The following is a 10893-nucleotide window of genomic DNA, read 5'->3' as shown; positions in this document are numbered from 1 at the left end:
TCAAGCTAAAAAAAAAAAAAAAAGAAAAAGAAAGAAAAGAAAAGAAAAGAAAAGAAAAGAAAAGAAAAGAAAAAACAAACCAAAACTAGCTGTTCATGGTCTCATTTCTCAGATATTCCAGTCCAATAAAATCTAACTATGTAATTGATATGGAAAACAAACAATTCTTGTTTATAATAAGAAAAAATTTAACCTTCTTCAGACCAGAAGAGGGTAGAGGTGAGGGAAAATAATGCAACACACATTTAGAAATATATAATTTATTTATATTCACTGTAAGACAGTTTCACATTCGGTACACAGTTACCAGAAGAGATGGAACACTCCCAGAGTTTAACATGGTGTTATATTGCTATCAAACATTGTTTACACTGAGTAAATTGGGAAACACTTATCTTCCCCTTAAAAAAATTTAAGGCTCAGTTTCCAAAAGGTAATTTTACCACTCATTCTTCTGTTTAAAAAACTGGGAACATCCTGAAATAAACCTCAAAGGGGTAGAGGGTGAGAAGCAGCACACACGCCTGGCTCATTCATACCTCCCCTGAAGACAAAGTGATTTTTTTGTTGTTAAAGCCTTCTCCTGTTTGAAAATATGCTTCGGTACAAAATCAAACAAATCCGTAAATGGGAGAGGCACTACATATAGATCTCTACTGTAACCACAAGGAAACCTTAAAGCTTTACCACCAGTGGCCCGCTAAAAAGTTGTTTATTCAAAACTTGCCTACATACAAATGCACACACACAGTAACCTGCATTCACCTTTCTTTGGTAAAACTCACCAAGTAATACTTCTCTTCTAACACACTAGTAAAAAAATATTTACATTTGCTTTCAACTTTCAGATCAAGTGGCCACAAATCTGTCCTTTCTCCTAAATACGATCCTCATTTTTCTTTTCAACCTTGCGGTGGAACACAACCGTGGCAGTAACCTTGAACTGATGTGTACTCCCGCTGTTTAAGTGATTGGCGGAGGGGCAGGGTGGGGAGGAGTGAGATAACGAATCATGAAAAGAGCCTGGGGGATTTTTTTTGAGAATTGCCATATCAACAAGTTCCAAACACAGTGAGTTCCAAAAGTGTTTTAGAAGCACTTTTTCCTGTACAAATATTTCATTCAATCAACAATGACTTCATCATTTTACACAAGACAGAATCTGTTTAAAGTCAGTAAACTACCTTATAATTCATGAGACTATTGCTATGACAACAAAAGCCAAAAAGGGCCCCAGATGGGTTCTGCCTCTGGCGTAAAGAGGTAGAGACAATTCATCCTATAGAAAAGATTAACATTAAAAAACAAAAACAGTAAACCAAAACAATACTCCACTCTCCCTCTCACCCCGCCAAAAACAACACATTCCATTTCTGGGGCTAGTTCTGGTAAGCCAAATTTTATCACCAGGGTAGGATTCAGTCTGATTCAAAGAGATCCATTGCCTACAATCATCTTGCTGTAATTCTTCTGCTGCTCTTCCTTAAAGGTGTCCTTCACCTTTGCTCTCTTCAGCCCTCCATCCCTGGGAATAGAAAGGCAAATAAATGAAAGATATTCCCAGCAATGATGTAAAAGCATTTGTTGTTAACACACACTGTGTGGTGCCATGACACTTTAAGTGGCTGGTCAACAATGGGGCAAAGCACATGGGATTTGGAAGCAGAAAGACCAAGATTTCAGTCTCAGTTCTACTGACTAAATGTGTGTTACTCTGGGGAAGGAACGATCTCTCTGATGCTTAATTAAAATATAGAATAATATCTCCACTCAGTTTCCTTTTAGAAGTTAGGGTTGCTAGGGGCGTCTGGGTGGCTCAATCTTTTAAGCGTCCGACTTAGGCTCAGGTCATGATCTCACAGTCCATGGGTTCGGGCCTGCGTTGGGCTCTGTGCTGACAGCTCAGAGCTTGGAGCCTGCTTCGGATTCTATATCTCCCTCTCTCTCTGCCCTCCCCCACTCGCACTCTGTCTCTCTCTCAAAAATGAATGACCACTGGAAAAGAAAAAATTAAGAAGTTAGGGTTGCTATATTCAATATTTGGAATTTACATGTTTTTTTTTAACTTTCTAAATGTTTATTTATTTTTTAGAGAGACAGATTGCAAGCAGGGAGGAGCAGAGAGAGAGACGGAGACAGAGACAGAGAATCTGAAGCAGACTCCAGGCTCTGAGCTGTCAGCACAGAGCTAGACGCAGGGCTCCAACTCACAAACTGAGAGATCAGGACCTGAGCAGAAGTCAGATGCTTAACCAACTGAGCCACCCAAGGCACCCCTGGACTTTATATTAAAACTAGGATTGTTTGCCTGTCTTTTTCTGCAAGGAAAGCAAAGTATTGTTTTCTTTCATCCAATAAACCTATGTCTTACTAGAAAACCCATATGGAAAATTTAAGGTACACTCAAATAATGGTGAGGGTACTGTGTATGTACCGGTAAATTCCTTACAGATAAATGGGTTAATCATTATTCAAACCAAAGCCTTTCTTCCTTTCTTTCCTATGTCTACATAGGAAGACATTTGGAAAATACATAGAAAATATAGGAAAGACATAGGAAAATACAATGAAAAGTTGTATTTTCATTCAAAGCACTACATATTTCAAGCATTAATGATCTCCCATATTACAAAACAGACTCAGAATAAAAACGAACAACAAAATCATAAATTGCATTTAACCAGTAGTTAGTGCCTATGTAAGTAGCATTCCTTAATTCAGAGTCTGTGAATCTTTGAACTCTCTCCACGGTGGTGAAAACACAGAGCTGCCTGGGTTATAAGGACTCTGCATGCCTTTCCTTCTTTGGTCAACACAAAGGAACAACAAACTGTAAGCTCTGAGAGGAGAACTGGACTATAAGGGGCCACGATCTCTCTCCTAATCTAATGTTTTTGATTTTAACTCCTAAGAGCATAGATGGTGAACTTGCTTACCTTATACTGTACCTGTTTAATTTTAACCCAGTTAAACACAACTGTTTACCAAGTGCCTTCTGATGATGATGAATGGATCACAGGTTAGCCTGTAAACTCTGCCATGAGGACAGAACTTGACCTACACACAGACGCCCGCCTGAACCACTGCAATGTTTTGGCCTCTGAAGTCAAAACCAAGACTCAGCCTGCCAGTGAGTCCTCAACTTAAAAACAGACTAAAGTCCACACATCTTCCAGGGGATCAGATGTAGGAAATTTCCATGAAACAAAGTTATAAATTGTTATTAGCTCCCCAGAATTGTCCCCCAAAGCCTCTTTTATCCAGAAGAGCTGCCTCTAACTATTCATAGCACTGATGTGAATTCTGAATAGTAGGAACTAAGTGGGGGGGGGGGGGGGGAAGGCAGAAGAAAAGCCTTTCTTTCTTTCCTAAAGTCCAAGCCAAAACTGACAAAACAGTTAAAAACATTTGCCCTTGAGCATCCTGACATTATTTTGATGCAACTATCCCAAGCACCCAGGTATCACACACAGCTCTGAGCACCCCAACTGTGACCTGCCCCCTCTAGAGACTTTAAAGTTTTACCCAGTTCCCCTTTGCAATGGCAGCAGACCTGAGCTCCTAAGGATAGCAGCAACTGTATGTAAAAACCTGTTTCAGATGATACAACCGAATTCTCATTTCATCTAGGAAACAGGTAGGCATGTAGACATGTTAATTCATACTCAGTGTGTGAATGACAGGTGCACCTGGAAAGGCAGTGAGCCTTGCATATGGCCCAATAAAAGGAAATTGAAAAATTCTCAAAATCTGACAGATTTTCTTTAAGCCAATCTGATTGGGATCTGTCCTGTGGCTGACTTCCTTAGGCTGTTGTCTTTCAAGACTTTCTTCCTTTCTTTGGTGTCTGAGGCTACCGATCCCAAACTCCTAGATTTTCATACGGCTTCAGGGCAGGAGGAGGGCTTTGATGTCAGGTGAGAGGAAGCAGAGCAAAGAACTGAAAACAATGAGGAAAGAGGAAGCCAGATCCAGAGTGAACTTGGATTCACTAGGGCATTGATAAACTAGGACATGTGTAAGCCTGTCATTTCATGATATTATGATGTCTGTAATTTAGTTTCACCTATTTCAGCTTAGGTAGTGTGATACAAATGTTAGTTTTAACCTATCTTGACCCTAGTCCTGGCCTTAGGGCCAGTCAAGTTGCCCTAAATCAAGAACTCATACTCTGGGGATGATCAGCCAGGCATTTAATTAGAAGGCCACCCTCCAAAGGTGTCACTATAAGGCATCAGCTATCTTTGTCTCCCATCAACTTCCCAACCTTTGTTAATTCACCTAATGAATTTTAGAAATGGGTTTTCACTACAGAAATGATTGGCTTCCTAATTAGCATAACAGACGCCAGAAACAGGTTTCTTGGGTGAAACTGGTTGTACTTAAGGTATATGAATGGATAAAATATTCTAGAGACATTCCCCACCTTTGCATAAAGGAGTATAAGAACCCAGCAAGCCCTTATTCCAGAGGCTAATTCCTGAGCAGTCCCGGGTCCCTCTGCAGTTGGCTAAACTGGCTGACAACCTGACTCAGTCAAATCCTGCTCCTAGAACATAACTATAATTGCCTTAAGTGAACTTTTCATGCAAAGTGTTTCCAAAACACCAAAAATGATAAACAGAGGGACTTTATTAAACTTACAGGATTTGAAGTATGAACTGTTTTTTTTTTAAGTTTATTTTTTATTTATTTTGAGGTAGGGGGAGAGAGAGGGAGAGAGAGCGAGAGAGGCAGAGCAGGGGGAGGGAGCAGGGATAAAGAGAAAGAATTCCAAGGAAGCTCTGCACTATCAGCACAGAGCCCAACACAGGGCCCAGACTTATGAACCATGAGATCATGACCTGAAACAAAATCAAGAGTGGACGATTAACCAACCGAGCCACCCAGGTGCCCCAAAGTTTGAACTGCTTTATGCAAGCTTGCTAACATAATGTCTGTGTGTGTGAGAATTTAATCTCCCACTATAATGTAGGTATATAGTTAACCCTCACTGATACAGACTAAATGTTTATGCCTTCCCCGCCCCCCTCCATTCATATATTGAAGCCCTAACCTCCAATATTTAGATGGTACTTAGAGAAGGGGCCTTTGGGAAGTAATGAGGTTTAGATGAGGTCAGAAGAGTGGTCACGAATCTTCAAGATAGGATTAATGTCTGTATAAGAAGAGACACCTGTGAGCTTGCTCGCTTCTCTCTCCCCATACTCATACAAAGACGAGACTGTGTGAACACAAGGCAAGAAGACGGCCATTTGCCAGCCAAAAGGGAGAGAGAGCTCTCACCAGAAACCGACCTTGCTGGCACCCCAATCTCAGATTTCCAGCCTTCAGAACTGTGAGAAATAGTTTGTTTTTTAAGTCAACCCCATATATGGTAGTTTGTTATGGCAGCCCAAGCAGACTACTACACTCCCCTACATTCAACCTTCCTCAAACAAAGAAAAAATTAAATCCAAAGTTTCCATAACTAAAATATTTCACTTATTTCCTTTCAAGTTTTTAAGTTTTCTCTAATTTAGTTATAGCTAGCATGAAATATGAACAAGCCTATAAGTTGCCCCTTGCTCCCAGGGTCCGTTCTCCAACCCCAAATCCATTCTCACATTCTTCTTCAGTAAAAGAACGCTAAATTTCAGCTAGACACATGGCCTTCCAGAACAGAGACGGCATTCTCCAGCCTTCTTTGCGGTTGCCGTCACATAACTTGAGTTCTAGCCAATGGATACAAATGGAAGTGGCTGGTCCAACCTATAATGGTAATAATGAGAGGGGTGTCCTTGTTTTAAGTCTTCCCTACTGGCCATTTTCTGGACACATGGAGTAGCCCTGAAGCCATCAGCCTGGACCCGAAAGTGGAAGCACACTGAGGATGGGATACAGAATGAGCTGTTATACGAGCCTGTGCAGCCTGTGTTTAAGCAAGAGGGATAAACTTCTACCTTATTTAAGCCATTGGTATTTAAGTAAACCGCTCTTTCAGCTAAACTTCTGGCTAGCTAGCACAATAAATGACATTACTAAAGACGATTTTTTTGGGGGGTGCCTGGGTGGTTGAGTGTCCAACTCTTGATTTCAGCCCAGGTCATGATCCCAGGGTCATGAGATTAAGCCCCATGTCGGGTTCTGCATTGAGCGTGGAGCCTGTGTCCGACATTCTCTCTTCCTCTCTCCCTCTCCCCCGCTGGCTCACTATTTCTTTCTCTCAAAATAAACACACTTCTAAAAATAAATAGATAAATAATGCAAAATAAAAGTGATTTTTTTAATGAAAAAGAAATGATAGTACGTCTAAAAAATTTCTTACCAGGGAAGCTCAGTCAATCCTCCTTGCACAGCAATAGCAGACTTAACCCTGTTAGCAAACTGGACAGCATCTTCTCCTTCCTGGGGAAAAGAAAATTACAAGTACATCCTGGGAATAGAGTTTTCAAACAATTCTTAAAATATCTCACAATCATTTAGATTTGTTTTAAAATGTAAGATTCACCTTTTAGCTCAGTTCTGTTCTCAATCATAGCAAATATCATTTGGTCTGCCAAGAAAATGCAGTGCTGTAATGTTTAATTTTTATCGTGTACATATATTATTAGCCTTACCAATATGTAACATTCCATAATATTTGTAGGTTCGCTAAACCAACAGCAAGTATAAAAACCATTATGGAAAAGAGTTTCTGAATATAAAAGAGCCTGACTTGAAGTAAGCCAAATACATTTCGTTTTAAATGACTCGTTTGCTGAGAAAGCAGAAAGGAAGCCAAGCTCTTGCTACTGTGAGGAAGGCAGGCACCCAGGTTTTCAGGGAAAAGTGTTCTCCCCTGGATCTGACTGGATAAAGCACCAAAGACCAGTTGTTATCTATGGATACCTCTCTGGTCATGGGGGGCATGTACCACACATCACAGACGATGGCCCAGCTGGTCATCATTCGAAGCAGGTAGCTCACCATGTTGTATTTACTACTGTTCCAAAATGCATCCCCAAACTGAGGGTTATACTGGGGGAAAAAAAAAAAAAAAGAAGTAAAAGAAAGAAAAAACATTGCAGTCATGTCATGAACTAAGTGATGGCTTATCCACATTAGTGTTTCCAAGGCAACAGGCCAAACATTTCTACTGAACCCCAAGAGAAAGAGAAGCTACTTTGCTTGATAGAAATGATCAAAAAAGTAAACCAGGCCAGCTAACTCCTCTGACCAGAGCCCCAGAGTGCTGCAATAAGAGAGTTATCCACATGAGTCTTCAATATCTGTCTCCCACTTCACTGAAATTGAGTGAAAGTAGGCACAGGACCTCTTTTGCTTATTACCGTGTCCTCAGTACTTAATAAAATGCCTGGTACACAGTCCCCTGGAACCCGTCTGTATATGTACCAATAGAGACAGAATGATTGAGCAAACAGGGCAACATGTAAACAGTTGGTGAATCTGAATAAAGAGTATACAAATGCCTTAAGGAAGACCTTATACACAACAGGTCTTTAGAATATGTTGGTTGGCTAAATATCTCTAACATAATGGCAACACAATATTTCCACCAAGTAACGGTATAACTGTGAGACAAATTACATGACATCTCTGAGACTCAATTTACAAACTGAGAAAGTTTAACTAAAGTTGTGGTTTCTAAACATTCTGGGTTAGCAGCAAATTACCAATCCTTTTCTTCAATTACATCTCATGCAGAATCCCAGGATATAAAACAGATTTGCAAAAAGGAAAAACAGATGTGGAGAAAAGAGATCGTTGGTGCACTGCTGGTGGGGACGTAAATCAGTACAGCCACTATAGAAAACAGTATGAGAGCGTCCTCAAAAAGTCAAAAATTAGAACTACCATATGATCCAGCAACCTCACTTTTGGGTATGTATCCAATGAAAGTGAAAACAAGATCTTGAAGAGATATCTGCCCTCCTATGTTCACTGCAGCATATTTTTCACAATAGCCAAGATATGGAAACAACCTAAGTGTAGGTCAACAGATGAATAAAGATGTGGGGTGTGTGTGTGTGTGTGTGTGTGTGTGTGTGTGTGTGTATACAGATGACATTTGTGACAACACAGATGGACCCTGAAAGCATCATGAGGAGTAAAATAAGTCAGACAGAGAAAGGTAAGTACTGTATAGCCTCATTTATATGTGGAATCTAAAAAAGCTGGACTGATAGAAACAAAGATTAGAAAGGTGGTTACCAGGGCCTGAGGAGGAGAGACGGCACAGTGGAGCAACTGGGGAGATATTGGTCAAAGACAACAGACTTACAGTTATTAAGATAAACAAGTCCTGGGGACCTAATACACAGCATGGTGAATATAGTTACTAACACTGTATATTGTACACCTTAAATTTACACAACGTTATATGTCAACTATATCCCAATAAAGCTGGGGCAGGGGGAAGAGTGTACAAGCACTTGTTATTCTTACAGATTTTAACACTGAAGTTATATCAAAATAAAGTTACCAAGTCGCTCCCCTTTGGGGAGCCTTGGGGCGGGGAGGGGTATATCTGTTTTACCTTAATTGCAACTGGATGTATGGTTCCTCCAATTTCAAAGCTTCCCTTTTTAAACATCATGACTGAAGTATTGTTGATGCAAGTCCCTGCAGAAGGGAGAAAAGGGTATGGTGACTATTTTTAAAGGCAGTTTTTCTCTTTTCAACAAACTTTTAAAAGGAATTCTTTTGACACAAAATAAAATACTCAAATCCTAGCAACATTGGAGTTTACTCTTATTTCACAAATCAATCCCTGCTTAATTAAGTAACTCAACAGTTCTAAGCAAGTTTAAAAACAAACGTTTGCTTTGTTATTAAATACTCTGGAGATAAAACTTTTGCACAACAGGTGATAATTTTAATACTTTAAAAAATACTTTAAAAAATTAGGAACACTACCTATCCAAGTTCATTACCCAGAAATAACTTTTAAGATCAAAGAGGCACCATGCCTTCCATCAAATGGCAAAAGAAAGCAAGGGATTATTGGCTCAGAGAAGGCCATCCCATTCCTATAGGACAGCAGAGATCTGGACTAAGAGTGAACTTCTAGAACAATCTGATGCCTCACATACTTTTGGTGCTGGTTGTTATCAACTATAGCTTGGTAGGCAGTTACCCTTCTTACCTTCAGGAAAGATTAATATGGGTAGTTTTTTCTTATCAGCAATGTGTTCTTTTAGTCTGTGAAGAAAAATAAAGGATCAGAATGCTACCTTTATAAAAATAGAGGTGGGAATCCACTTTGGTGTTTACACTCCACTAGCACAAATATAATTGTATAGCAATAAGGAGGGGGAAAAATAAAACATAAGTAAAGGGAAAAACTCAAGTTGGTCCCTTTCTAAAAAGCATAATGCTATCTGTACTATTTTAATTTCTCTCATTTCAAAGTGAGCAGTTTTCAGTGCCTTCTGCCTACTCTTAAAATAGAACGCTAGGCAGTCATGTGACATGAGCTCTGGAGCCCCCTGTGTCATATAGTTTGTACCCTTCTCCATGTACTTATATTTCCTCATCTGAAAAATGAGAATACTGATCACTGGAACCTGTCAGGCTCATGGCCATTGAGTGTAAAGAAATTCCTTAAATGAGTCAGGCTCAGCTTTCCTGTGATATGTAATAGAGATGCCAGAAAGCTGAGAACATGAAAGTTCCTCCAGGCTTAGGTCCTGTCTCCCCTGCAGCCAGCTTTATATTCCCAACTGCTCACCAGAAACTGGTAAGACTGAGAGAGAGAAATTACAGCTACCCGTGTCCCATGTTAAATAATCTCAAACTGGGGAATGGTTTCACTAACCTTCAACAGATTTCAACAAGTACTTTTCATCTTACTCTTAAAAGCATGCCCTACCTTCAAGTTGCTAGAAGCAATAACCAGACGGCCTTCACTTAAAGGCCTCAGGCAAAAAGCTGTTGTTTCCCAACAAAGGCTTCTGGTAGCTCCTCTCAATCCCAAGCCCCAGAGATTTCTTCTGTTCCATAAAGAGCATTAGCTCTGCCAGTCTCTTGATGGATTTAAATGATAACAGACATTCAGCAAACAACCAGCCATCTATTTACTCAGCAAACAGTTACCAATTTTTTAACTTTCGTGGTAGTAAGTTTTAATTCTGAAAATTCAGTGACTGGACTATACCTAAGCCACAGCAATACAAAATGTATGGGACTTCTAATCTCATCCTATAACCCACTATGACTACAGAATTCAAATTTTAAGAATGTAGCTCAGACAGGTGATTCAGCAAAGAAAAGTCAACCACAAAGAAAACCCCATATATTTTAGGTTTAATCCTTAGTACTGCTCTGCTGTCTTTGCAGGAAGGCCAAGATTTATCAGATTTTATGCTACTCCAAAGAACACCGAGCGATGTCTCTGCTTACCGCTTAGTGACCAGGTGTCGATCTTTCATTTCCGATCGTTCAAACCAGACATGCGGACAAGCCTTCACCATGGCTCTCTGAATAATTCCCATCAATCCACCGTGAACCTGGCCAACCTAGAAGTACCATTAGAAAAAAAGAAAAATGTCCTGAGAAACTTAACAGAAACCCATGGGGGAGGGGAAGGGGAAAAAAAAAAAAAAGAGGTTAGAGTGGGAGAGAGCCAAAGCATAAGAGACTCTTAAAAACTGAGAACAAACTGAGGGTTGATGGGGAGTAGGAGGGAGGGGAGGGTGGGTGATGGGTATTGAGGAGGGCACCTGTTGGGATGAGCACTGGGTGTTGTATGGAAACCAATTTGACAATAAATTTCATACATTGAAAAATGAAAAAAAATAAATAAAAATTTAAAAAAAAAGAAGTTCTCATAATAAGAAAAACATTTGCAACTATGTATGGTGATGATGTTAACTACATTGATTTTGGTGATCATTTCAGAATATACACAAA

General features: G+C 39.8%; 1 protein-coding gene across 4 annotated transcripts in view; it reads right to left on the bottom strand.

Moving 5' to 3' along the window:
- Window positions 1–244: 244 nt before the first annotated feature.
- Window positions 245–10893, bottom strand: part of GPAT3 (glycerol-3-phosphate acyltransferase 3) — a 64808-nt gene continuing 54159 nt past the window's right edge. For all 4 annotated transcript variants that reach the window (XM_047090457.1, XM_047090458.1, XM_047090459.1 and 1 more), the window contains 6 exons: window positions 10384–10499; window positions 9128–9183; window positions 8519–8604; window positions 6871–6999; window positions 6308–6387; window positions 245–1525 (listed from right to left, as the gene is read on the bottom strand). In XM_047090457.1, coding sequence (XP_046946413.1) covers window positions 1429–1525; window positions 6308–6387; window positions 6871–6999; window positions 8519–8604; window positions 9128–9183; window positions 10384–10499 — 564 coding nt within the window. In that variant the 3' untranslated portion in view covers window positions 245–1428. The remainder of the gene's footprint in view (window positions 1526–6307; window positions 6388–6870; window positions 7000–8518; window positions 8605–9127; window positions 9184–10383; window positions 10500–10893) is intronic.

The sequence above is a fragment of the Lynx rufus genome, unplaced genomic scaffold (assembly GCF_022079265.1).
Source record: "Lynx rufus isolate CCGP_SWC_20201006 ecotype Redwood Valley unplaced genomic scaffold, mLynRuf1.p SCAF_3, whole genome shotgun sequence".
In the NCBI taxonomy this organism is placed as follows: Eukaryota; Metazoa; Chordata; class Mammalia; order Carnivora; family Felidae; genus Lynx; species Lynx rufus.
This window is presented reverse-complemented; position numbering and strand designations above follow the sequence as displayed.